Here is a 12,927-nt window from a genome sequence, read left to right as displayed (position 1 = left end):
TTTTTGGCTTCAATAGGTCCTTGACCAAAGACACGAGTTCTTGGGCCTTTTCCGTCGGAAGATAAACCCTTTTCTGGTCTGTATCCAGAACCATGCCTAAGAAAGGCAACCGAGTCGTTGGAACCAACTGTGACTTCGGGATATTGAGAATCCAGCCGTGCTGTTGCAACACCCTCAGGGAGAGTGATACGCTGTCCAGTAACTGTTCTCTCGATCTCGCTTTTATTAGGAGATCGTCCGGATAATTGTGACACCCTGCTTGCGCAGGAGCACCATCATTTCCGTCATTACCTTTGTGAAAATCCTCGGGGCCGTGGAAAGCCCAAACGGCAACGTCTGAAATTGGTAATGACAATCCTGTACAGCAAACCTCAGGAACGCCTGATGAGGCGGATATATGGGGACATGAAGGTATGCATACTTTATGTCCAGGGACACCATATAATCCCCCCCTTCCAGGCTGGCGATGACCGCTCTGAGCGACTCCATCTTGAACTTGAACCTTTTTAAGTATAGGTTTAAGGATTTTAAATTCAAAATGGGCCTGACCGAACCGTCCGGTTTCGGGACTACAAACAGGGTTGAGTAATACCCCATCCCCTGCTGCAGCAGGGGGACTTTGACCACCACTTGCTGAAGACACAATTTTTGAATCGCATTTAACACTATCTCCCTTTCTGGGGGAGAAGCCGGTAGGACCGATTTGAAAAACCGGCGAGGAGGCACCTCTTCGAATTCCAGCTTGTAACCCTGGGAAACAATTTCTATTGCCTAGGGATCCACCTGTGATTGAACCCAGACGTGGCTGAAAAGTCGAAGACGTGCCCCCACTGGGGCGGGCTCCCTCAGCGGAGCCCCAGCGTCATGCAGTGGATTTTGTAGAGGCCAGGGAGGACTTCTGCTCCTGGGAACTAGCTGTGGTTGGCAGCTTTATCCCCTTGCCCTTACCTCTGGCAAGAAAAGAAGATCCCCGCACTTTTTTGGGTTTATGCGACCGAAAGGACTGCATCTGATGTGTTGCTTTCTTAGGCTGTGAGGAAACATAAGGCAAAAAAGATGATTTACCTGCCGTAGCCGTGGAAACCAGGTCCTTGTGACCTTCCCCAAACAATTCCTCACCCTTGTAAGGTAAAACCTCCATATGCCTCTTCGAGTCGGCATCGCCCGTCCATTGGGGGTAATTCCAAGTTGATCGCAGCAGGAAATTTTTTAGCAGTTGGGCAAAACCATGTGCACTGCAGGGGAGGCAGATATAACATATGCAGAGTGAGTTAGATTTGGGTGGGTTATTTTGTTTCTGTGCAAGGTAAATACTGGCTGCTTTATTTTTACACTGCAATTTATATTGCAGATTGAACACACCACACCCAAATCTAACTCTCTTTGCACGTTATATCTGCCACCCTGCAGTGCACATGGTTTTGCCCAACTGCTAACCAAGATCCTGCTGCTATCAACTCAGAATTACCCCCATTGTCGGGTCCATAGGGCTCGTCTAGCCGAAATCGCCATAGCGCTGGCTCTGGAACCCAGTAGGCCAATGTCTCTCTGAGCATCTCTCATATACAGGACAGCATCTTTGATATGACCCAGGGTCAATAAAATGTTCTCCTTATCCAGCGTATCTATATCAGCAGATAAGGTATCTGTCCATGGAACCCAGTAGGCCAACGTCTCTCTGAGCATCTCTCATATATAGGACAGCATCCTTAATATGACCGAAGGTCAATAAAACGGTATCCTTATCCAGTGTATCAATTTCAGCAGACAAGGTATCTGTCCACGCTGCTACAGCGCTACAAACCCAAGCCGACGCTATCGCCGGTCTGAGTAAGGTACCAGTATGTGTGTAAATAGACTTCAAGGTAGTCTCCTGCCTGCGATCAGCAGGATCCTTGAGCGTTGCCGTATCTTGAGATGGCAGCGCTACCTTCTTGGATAAGCGAGTCAACGCTTTATCCACTCTCGGTGAGGATTCCAACCGTATCCTGTCCTTAGTCGGGAACGGATACGCCATAAGAATCCTTTTGGGAATCTGTAGCTTCTTGTCTGGAGATTCCCAAGCCTTTTCAAATAATTTGTTCAGCTCGTGAGATGGGGGAAAGGTTACGTCAGGTTTCTTTTCCTTATACATGCGCACCCTCGTGTCAGGGACAGAGGGGTCATCTGTGATATGTAACACCTCTTTTATAGCAATGATCATATAATGAATACTTTTAGCCAATTTTGGCTGCAACTTTGCATCATCGTAGTCGACACTGGAGTCCGAATCCGTGTCGGTATCAGTGTCTACTATTATGGGATAGTGGGCGCTTTTGAGACCCAGAAGGTCCCTGCGGCATAGTGAAAGGCAGGGTTTGACTCCCTGTACACTCCCTGGACTCAGCTTTGTCCAACCTTTTGTGCAATAAATTCACATTTGCATTTAAAACATTCCACATATCCAGCCAGTCAGGTGTCGGCGTTGCCGACGGAGACACCACACTCATTTGCTCCACCTCCTCCCTAGAAGAGCCTTCCGCTTCAGACATGCCGACACATGCGTACCGACACACCACACACACAGGGAATTCTCTATCTGGAGACAGTTCCCCCACAAGGCCCTTTGGAGAGACAGAGAGAGAGTATGCCAGCAAACACCCAGCGCTAATTACCCAGGGAAAAAAGAAAATTACCCAGATAGCGCTTTTAATATATATATATATATATATATATATATATATAACACTGCATCAAATTATGTGCCCCCCCACCCCCTCCTCTTTCAAACCCTCTGTCACCATGTTCAGCAGGGGAGAGTCCGAGGAGCCAGCTTCTCAGCGGTGTGCTGTGGAGAAAATGGCGCTGGTGAGTGCTGAGAATCAAGCTCCGCCCCTTCAGCGGCGGGCTTCGGTCCTGCTTGATCTATTTAAAAAAACTGGCGGGGGATCTCTGATATATCACGTAGAGCCCATATATGCCCTGATTTTGCCAGCCAGAGGTTTAATTGCTGCCCAGGGCGCCCCCCCTGCGCCCTGCACCCTTACAGTGCCTGCCGTGTGTGTGATGTGCGGGAGCAATGGCGCTGCGCGTTACCTCAGTGAAGATCCGAAGTCTTCTGCCGCCTCTGAAGTCTTCTTTCTTCTCATACTCACCCGGCTTCTATCTTCCGGCTCTGTGAGGAGGACGGCGGCGCGGCTCCGGGACGAACAGCTAGGAGAGACCTGCGTTCCAACTCCCTCTGGAGCTAATGGTGTCTAGTAGCCTAAGAAGCAGAGCCTAGCAGTTAAGTAAGTCTGCTTCTCTCCCCTCAGTCCCTTGATGCAGGGAGTCTGTTGCCAGCAGGCTCCCTGAAAATAAAAAACCTAACAAATATACTTTCTTTCAGGAAACTCAGGAGAGCTCCCTGTAATGCACCCAGTCTCCTCTGGGCACAGTATCAAACTGAGGTCTGGAGGAGGGGCATAGAGGGAGGAGCCAGTGCACACCCATATCTAAAGTTCTTTTTAGTGCCCATGTCTCCTGCGGAGCCCGTCTATCCCCATGGTCCTTACGGAGTCCCCAGCATCCTCTAGGACGTAAGAGAAATAACCATTATTAGAATATCAATAGAAAACTGTACTGGAACTAACCTCTCCTTGGGTCATTAACTTAGTTCCTGTTTGCATGCCTTGTATTAGGTTCCACCAGTTTTACTCTTTTTCACAGATTAACTTCCATTATAAACTATTAATTGCATGTGTATACTTTACAACTTGTCTACGCATTAGATAATACCTCTGCACTTGTGTGTTATTTCACTGCTTCCACCTTTCTATTTCACTGGCTGTTTTAACACAGTGGAAGCAGCACCCCTTCGGGCTTTGACCCTGGCAGTGGACGCAGCACCCCTTCTACAGCGAGCACTGTTGGCACTATAGATCCCGGTGAGCTGAAAGCAGCCTCTAGAATTGCACCTAACATTCCCTTGGAAATGGAGCTCCCTGGTGTGAAGATTGTCCACGCTCAGTTCAATACACCGATGCAACTATACTCTGATGACAATATTATCGAAAGCCTACAGGGGCAGGTTTCCACCATATTAGGGGAAAAGCCACAAATGAGGTACTAAGTCTACTTTATTTGTAAGGGAGTATATTACTGTTGTTTATTTCTAAATCACCAACATATAATTGGTTTATAATACTCCTGCAAATACTGCCAGTCTCATACATTATAAAGTCAGGTTACATCAGGGCTATCTTTTTGTATGGGCTCAATGGGAAGTTGTCCAGGGCCCCCAAGAGCTGATAGCTGAGGGTCCCCTTTTTCTAGGGGTACCACGTTTTTGTTGAACCGGAGATATCCGACTTCAAAGCAGTGGTCCCAATCCGAGCCTGTTAATTGCTCTTCTCAGACAGATATCTCGGGTTCTGTCTGACTGAAGAGTTTTTCTGAGGATATACTCCAAAAGCTGGGACTCTGCCCTTTTGGTGGACACTGGCAGCTTGTCTCTACTATGCCCAGAACCAGAGATATCAGCCTTCCAGCAGCTGGTCCCTGCTCCAGCTCCACATGCCTGGGATGCAGTTTTATATTTTCGTCAGTGGATCTTTCTGGCTCCTGTACTCTGATCCTCAAGTCCCCAGTACCTCCTGGAACGTGGGACTCTCGAGTTTTTATCTCATTGAAAGTTAAGTAAACTATTCCCAGGAACTGGAGATATCTGCAGTCAAGCAAGCTGCCCCCCACCCCACCGGAAAGTTATGAATATTAAGCCTACTCCACTATCCCACTATCCTCCCCTCCTCTGCATATTAAACACCCCCTACCACCCTCATGTACCGGGGCCCCTTCATTCAGCCTAATGTACCCCATCTTCCACCATCTGTGCAGTAAAGGAGTAATTAGCAGAAATTATTGCTCCAGGTCCTACATGTTGAAAGGAATACAGAACACCACCTACCACCCGTGGGACATCAAAGCTGCCCCTGATAGCACCCATCACCCCTACAGCTGGATAATGGGTAGGGGTTCCAGTGCATTGCTTTGTCCAGGGGCCTACACTGCTGTTAAGATGGCCCTGGGTTAGATGTTAGTCTAACCTAATTTCAAAAGAAGTCAACAGGCCAGTGTAATTCTAACTTGATAACACTGACACACAGTTCACAGCAAAATACAAATGTATTGTATTATAAACATATAATATAGAGCAGTGGTTCTCAAACTTGGTCCTCAGGACCCCACACGGTTCACATTTTCCATGTCACCCAGTAGCTGCACTGTGTATCACCAACTGTCACATTTTAAAAATCTACAGGTGACCTGCAAAACATGGACCGTGTGGGGTCCTGAGGACTGAGGGGCAGATTTATTAAGCTCGGTGAAGTGATAAAGTGGAAGGTGATAAAGGACCAGCCAATCAGATCTCAACTGCCATGTCACAGGCTGGGTTTGAAAAATGACAGTTAGGAGCTGACTGGCTGGTCCTTTATCACCTTCCACTTTATCACTTCACAGAGCTTAATAAATCTGCCCCTGAGTTTGAGAACCTGTGATATAGAGTATAACCAGAATGCTCTCAGACAATATACAATATGTAGTATACAAAATTTTGGAGAAATGGTTTAAATAACTGTATACAATAACTAAGCAAAAAAGGGTAAATGACTAAAAGGGCAGAAATGGCAGGCGGCAAACTACTTAGTCAAAGAACAGAGGTCAATACACAAGAGCAGAACAATTCAACCGCATCAACTTTTAAACCATCATAACCAAAGGAGAGACAGTTTGAAAAGAAATGTGGAATGAGAATTATTAGAGCAGTTATAACAGCAATGCATTATCACTATTAACTTTTATTTTTATGGCACCATAAAGTGTCTGCAGCAGACTACAGTATAAACCTAGTATCAGAGCATAAATACAATACACAATTGGAGAATATGGCACAAGTACATAGCATTAGTACCAAACATTAAAATAACCCCATGATGACAGGGGCAAAGTTAGGGCAACTCGCTGAATACATACAGTGGCAAATCGTAGGTGGGAATTATTCAGTATTCAGTGGTTGCATAGATGAGCATATAGTCAGTAGGATAGCAGGAGACAAAGGAGCAGAGCACTGGTGACATGGAGTGTGCCACAGAAGAACAAGAGGGAGGGCCCTCTCTGTAAGAGCATACATACTAGGGGGAACATGTGAAGGGTGAACTGGAAAGATACATGGTAGTAGAGTAGTGGAAAAGAGTATTGAGTCATAAGGAGAGTTGTAAGCTTAGATAATGATGAGCATTATGGTCATTAGGCAACCGCTAGGACTCAGCAGTAACAAGCTCATTCAGGAACTGCCGCGTTATAACTGACAAAAACAGCTACACTATCCTGTGTCTCTAATGTCCCTCACAGATTCATAGATATGGTGCTGCAGAAGAGCCTGCTGTGAGGCTGAAACCTGACAATTGGGCTGTCCTAGTAATAATTACATAGTGGGCCTAATTCAGACCTGATCGTAGTGTAGATGTGCTAAACTCAGCACATCTACGATCAGTCTTCAGAAATGCGGGGGATGCCAAGCGGGGGGGCATCCGACCCGACACCCCCCCGAAAACGCACAGCAGCGATCTGGTCTGAATAAGCCCCAGTGTGACAGAATTGGTTACAACTGGGTTGACTAAGAACAGATTTAAAAGCCAATTGTGGACCAGAAAAATCTGTTATTTAACTGCGCATGTAAATCATAGATAACTTGCACTTGAGGCCCCTATGCTTGCTGATGCAGATTGGGAGTGTGTAAGTTATGTACAACTGGCGAACACATGTAAATGTAGCATGCTACGAGAAGACGTGGCCTGTTGCAGCTTACACAGGTCTGACCATTAGCACTTATTCTTACTTGTTAAAACAAAAATGTGTACCCCCACCCTAAAGTAAGTAAAGAGCACCAGTGCTACTGTCCTACCAGGATGTAATAATTAGGTCGACAAGAACAACCCTGACATTCATAATATCAACACCACAATTTCAAGTCATGTCTACTTTGTGAAATAACGACAAGCAAATTGTCAACATTCTCAGAATGTCAACGTATGAAATGCCGACATTTACGGAATTTGAATATTAGGGTTAGGCTGCAGGAGGATTAGGGATAGGGACTAGTGGTAGGGTTACAGGGTAGGGTAGGGAAGAGGGACCGGACAGGTATACTAAATGGGACGCCACTCTCTCAGATGACTCAGCTGGTACTGATAGTCACATGACTGCTGGGACCCGTAAGATGTTGCTGGAGCCATTGGGAGCAGACAAATCACCACTGGGACATCAGGAACAATATGTCGACATTCTAGCATGTTGACATTTCATCAGTGTCTACAGGATGAATGTTGTCATGGTCAGTGCCGACATTGTGACCAGGCTGACATGGTCAATGTCCACATCACGGATGTCAACATCTCATAACACACCTAACCCTGACAGGGTACTGTTAAAGCAGGAGAACACAGCGCAAAAACAGCAGCCAACATCAGGCTATGCCAGGCTGGGCTGTTCCTACTGTAAGGAGGAGGCCCACAGCATGGTGTCATGGTTTCAGCAATACTGTGGGTTACTATAAACCAGGCTCACAGTGTGCAGTCTTATGAGTCTGCATACTAAATGCTATAAATAAGGGTATACTTTGTCTGCATGCTGCTACAAAATAGATTTAAATAGACTAATAGATGAACACTTTGCAACTCCTTGAATTAATTTAGATATTTATCTGTTAGGGAGTGATTCAAGGGTGACAGCGTGTATGTGAATAATTTACCAATATGTTTAATTAACAATACAATGCAATACTTCTTTTTGGATGGAAATGCTTGTTAAGAACGTTAAGAACAATACACAAGTTGTTTTTATTTTGTTTTAAACTTTTTCATACTTTAACATCCATGTGGACTACTATTGGGAATAGTAACCTGTGCCAAGCGCAGTGGTAGCGGTACGAGGCACCTTGCCCGAAGCTAGCTCGCCATGCGAGCAGATGCGGTACACTAATGGGGCTTGCTTGTGGCAGAAAAGTGACAAAACACCCCCAAAAAATTGTCTACCCTTTGTGTCGACCAGTTCCATGTCGACCTTTTGAGCCTAGCATACTTTCCATGTGTCTACCTAATCTATGTCGACCTTTTGATCATGTCGACCTAATACATGTTTACCATTAGTAGTAGACCTATTGACTGCAGACCTTTTTAGCGTAGATCTAACAATCCACACCCCATTTATCTAGTGATCCTACTTTCTACTTAATTTGTACAGATGGGTCCACGGTTACCTTGACTAGTTTTCTGCACCTAGGCACAACATGACTTATTAGCATAAACCCTTCATCTATTGTTCTCAGCTGCAATACAATAGAGAACAATACAGCAGGGGATTAAGTCATTACAGCAGGTGATTAAGTACAACTGGCCAGTCTCAGTTAATCCTATTAAAGGTCAAGATAAACGTGAACCCATCTGTATATTTAGAAAAAAAAATGGGCCTGCCGTTGCTTGGTGCTCTGGTAAAGAAAGGAGGTTTGGGGGAAGGGGGAGTTTGGGGTGTTTATAGATGTTTGTGTTAAGAGGTTGTTAGTGGAAGGGGGGGGTGCTGAAAAGGGGAGAGTGGTACACAGTATGGTACACAGCAACACAGCAATAACGAACGCCTCAAGCAACATTATGCATGAGAAAAATGGAAATGTACTTAAAAATAAGAATTTACTTACCGATAATTCTATTTCTCGTAGTCCGTAGTGGATGCTGGGGACTCCGTAAGGACCATGGGGAATAGCGGCTCCGCAGGAGACTGGGCACAAAAATAAAGCTTTAGAACTACCTGGTGTGCACTGGCTCCTCCACCTATGACCCTCCTCCAAGCCTCAGTTAGGATACTGTGCCCGGACGAGCGTACACAATAAGGAAGGATTTTGAATCCCGGGTAAGACTCATACCAGCCACACCAATCACACCATATAACTTGTGATCTAAACCCAGTTAACAGCATGATAACAGAGGAGCCTCTAGAAAAGATGGCTCACTACAGCAATAACCCGATTTTTTGGTAACAATAACTATGTACCAGTATTGCAGACAATCCGCACTTGGGATGGGCGCCCAGCATCCACTACGGACTATGAGAAATAGAATTATCGGTAAGTAAATTCTTATTTTCTCTGACGTCCTAGTGGATGCTGGGGACTCCGTAAGGACCATGGGGATTATACCAAAGCTCCCAAACGGGCGGGAGAGTGCGGATGACTCTGCAGCACCAAATGAGAGAACTCCAGGTCCTCCTCAGCCAGGGTATCAAATTTGAAGAATTTTACAAACGTATTTGCTCCTGACCAAGTAGCTGCTCGGCAAAGTTGTAAAGCCGAGACCCCTTGGGCAGCCGCCCAAGATGAGCCCACCTTCCTTGTGGAATGGGCTTTTACAGATTTTGGCTGTGGCAGGCCTGCCACAGAATGTGCAAGCTGAATTGTACTACAAATCCAACGAGCAATAGTCTGCTTAGAAGCAGGAGCACCCAGCTTGTTGGGTGCATACAGAATAAACAACGAGTCAGATTTTCTGACTCCAGCCGTCCTGGAAACCTATATTTCCAGGGCCCTGACAACGTCTAGCAACTTGGAGTCCTCCAAGTCCCTAGTAGCCGCAGGCACCACAATAGGTTGATTCAGGTGAAACGCTGAAAACCACCTTAGGGAGAAACTGAGGACAAGTCCTCAATTCCGCCCTGTCCGAATGGAAAATCAGATGCGGGCTTTTACAGGATAAAGCCGCCAATTCTGACACGCACCTGGCCCAGGCCAGGGCCAACAGCATGACCACTTTCCATGTGAGATATTTTAACTCCACATATTTAAGTGGTTCAAACCAATGTGACTTTTGGAACCCAAAAACTACATTTAGATCCCAAGGTGCCACTGGAGGCACAAAAGGAGGCTGTATATACAGTACCCCTTTCACAAACGTCTGAACTTCAGGGACTGAAGCTAGATCTTTTTGGAAGAAAATTGACAGGGCCGAAATCTGAACCTTAATGGACCCCCATTTCAGGCCCATAGACACTCCTGTTTGCAGGAAATGTAGGAATCGACCTAGTTGTAAATTCCTCCGTCGGGGCCTTACTGGCCTCGCACCGCGCAACATATTTTCGCCAAATGCGGTGATAATGTTTTGCGGTTATATCTTTCCTGGCTTTGATCAGGATAGGAATGACTTCATCCGGAATGCCTTTCTCCTTCAGGATCCGGCGTTCAACCGCCATGCCGTCAAACGCAGCCGCGGTAAGTCTTGGAACAGACAGGGTCCTTGCTGGAGCAGGTCCCTTCTTAGAGGTAGAGGCCACGGATCCTCCGTGAGCATCTCTTGAAGTTCCGGTTACCAAGTCCTTCTTGGTCAATCCGGAGCCACGAATATAGTGCTTACTCCTCTCCATCTTATAATTCTCAGTACCTTGGGTATGAGAGGCAGAGGAGGGAACACATACACTGACTGGTACACCCACTGTGTTACCAGAGCGTCTACAGCTATTGCCTGAGGGTCCCTTGACCTGGCGCAATACTTGTCGAGTTTTATAAACATGTGGAAGACTTCTGGGTGAAGTCCCCACTCTCCCGGGTGGGGGTCGTGTCTGCTGAGGAAGTCTGCTTCCCAGTTGTCCACTCCCGGAATGAATACTGCTGACAGTGCTATCACATGATTTTCCGCCCAGCGAAGAATCCTTGCAGCTTCTGCCTTGCCCTCCTGCTTCTTGTGTCACCCTGTCTGTTTACGTGGGTGACTGCCGTGATGTTGTCCGAATGGATCAACTCCGGTTGACCTTGAAGCAGAGGTCATGCTGAGCTTAGAGCATTGTAAATGGCCCTTAGCTTCAGGATATTTATGTGAAGTGATGTCTCCAGGCTTGACCATAAGCTCTGGAAATTCCTTCCCTGTGTAACTGCTCCCCAGCCTCGCAGGCTGGCATCCGTGGTCACCAGGACCCAGTCCTGAATGTCGAATCTGCGGCCCTCTAGAAGATGAGCACTCTGCAACCACCACAGGAGAGACACCCTTGTGCTTGGTGACAGGGTTATCCGCTGATGCATCTGAAGATGCGACCCGGACCATTTGTCCAGCAGGTCCCACTGGAAAGTTCTTGCGTGGAATCTGCCGAATGGGATTGCTTCGTAGGAAGCCACCATTTTTCCCAGAACCCTTTCATTGATGTACTGAGACTTGGCTCGGTTATAGGAGGTTCCCGACTAGCTCGGATAACTCCCTGACTTTCTCCTCCGGGAGAAACCCCTTTTTCTGGACTGTGTCCAGGATCATCCCTAGGAACAGAAGACGAGTCGTCGGAATCAGCTGCGATCTTGGAATATTGAGAATCCAATCGTGCTGCCGCAACACTACCTGAGATAGTGCTACACCGACCTCCAACTGTTCCCTGGATCTTACCCTTATCAGGGAATCGTCCAAGTAAGGGATAACTAAAATTCCCTTCCTTCGAAAGAGTATCATCATTTCGGCCATTACCTTGGTAAAGACCCGGGGTGCCGTGGACCATCCATACGGCAGCGTCTGAAACTGATAGTGACAGTTCTGTACCACAAACCTGAGGTACCCTTGGTGAGAAGGGTAAATTGGGACATGAAGGTAAGCATCCTTGATGTCCCGAGACATCATGTAGTCCCCTTCTTCCAGGTTCGTAATCACTGCTCTGAGTGACTCAATCTTGAATTTGAACCTCCGTATGTAAGTGTTCAAGATTTTAGATTTAGAATCGGTCTCACCGAGCCGTCCGGCTTCGGTACCACAACAGTGTGGAATAATACCCCGTTCCCTGTTGCAGGAGGGGTACCTTGATTATCACCTGCTGGGAATACAGCTTGTGAATGGCTTCCAAAACTGCCTCCCTGTCAGAGGGAGACATCGGTAAAGCCGACTTTAGGAAACGGCGAGGGGGAGACGTCTCGAATTCCAATTTGTACCCCTGAGATATCACCTGAAGGATCCAGGGGTCTAATTGCGAGTGAGCCCACTGCGCGCTGAAATTCATTGAGACGGCCCCCACCGTGCCTGATTCTGCTTGTAAAGCCCCAGCGTCATACTGAGGGCTTGGCAGAGGCGGGAGAGGGCTTCTGTTCCTGGGAACTGGCTGATTTCTGCAGCCTTTTTCCTCTCCCTCTATCACGGGGCAGAAATGAGGAACCTTTTGCCCGCTTGCCCACGAAAGGACTGCGCCTGATAATACGGCGTCTTCTTATGTTGAGAGGCGACCTGGGGTACAAACGTGGATTTCCCAGCTGTTGCCGTGGCCACCAGGTCTGAAAGACCGACCCCAAATAACTCCTCCCCTTTATAAGGCAATACTTCCAAATGCCGTTTGGAATCCGCATCACCTGACCACTGTCGTGTCCATAACCCTCTACTGGCAGAAATGGACAACGCACTTAGACTTGATGCCAGTCGGCAAATATTCCGCTGTGCATCACGCATATATAGAAATGCATCCTTTAAAATGCTCTATAGGCAATAATATACTGTCCCTATCTAGGGTATCAATATTTTCAGTCAGGGAATCCGACCACGCCAACCCAGCCCTGCACATCCAGGCTGAGGCGATTGCTGGTCGCAGTATAACACCAGTATGTGTGTAAATACATTTTAGGATACCCTCCTGCTTTCTATCAGCAGGATCCTTAAGGGCGGCCATCTCAGGAGAGGGTAGAACCCTTGTTCTTACAAGCGTGTGAGCGCTTTATCCACCCTAGGGGGTGTTTCCCAACGCACCCTAACCTCTGGCGGGAAAGGATATAATGCCAATAACATTTTAGAAATTATCAGTTGTTATCGGGGGAAACCCACGCATCATCACACACCTCATTTAATTTCTCAGATTCAGGAAAACTACAGGTAGTTTTTCCTCACCGAACATAATACCCCTTTTTGGTGG

General features: G+C 46.9%; 1 protein-coding gene and 1 long non-coding RNA gene across 3 annotated transcripts in view; one reads left to right on the top strand and one right to left on the bottom strand.

Annotated features, from left to right (window-relative positions):
* LOC134923608 (uncharacterized) overlaps positions 1-12,927 on the bottom strand; it is a 211,205-nt gene that overhangs the window by 139,104 nt on the left and 59,174 nt on the right. The window lies entirely within an intron of this gene.
* The window catches only part of PDLIM3 (PDZ and LIM domain 3), a 170,260-nt gene that overhangs the window by 136,777 nt on the left and 20,556 nt on the right, over positions 1-12,927 (top strand). Inside the window, exon 5 of one of the 2 annotated variants that reach the window (XM_063920765.1) lies at positions 3,820-4,083. The exons of the other annotated variant lie outside the window; for it this stretch is intronic. Coding sequence (XP_063776835.1) covers positions 3,820-4,083 — 264 coding nt within the window. The remainder of the gene's footprint in view (positions 1-3,819; positions 4,084-12,927) is intronic. 2 annotated transcript variants of the gene reach the window in all.

Source organism: Pseudophryne corroboree, chromosome 1 (assembly GCF_028390025.1).
Source record: "Pseudophryne corroboree isolate aPseCor3 chromosome 1, aPseCor3.hap2, whole genome shotgun sequence".
NCBI lineage: Eukaryota > Metazoa > Chordata > Amphibia > Anura > Myobatrachidae > Pseudophryne > Pseudophryne corroboree.
This window is presented reverse-complemented; position numbering and strand designations above follow the sequence as displayed.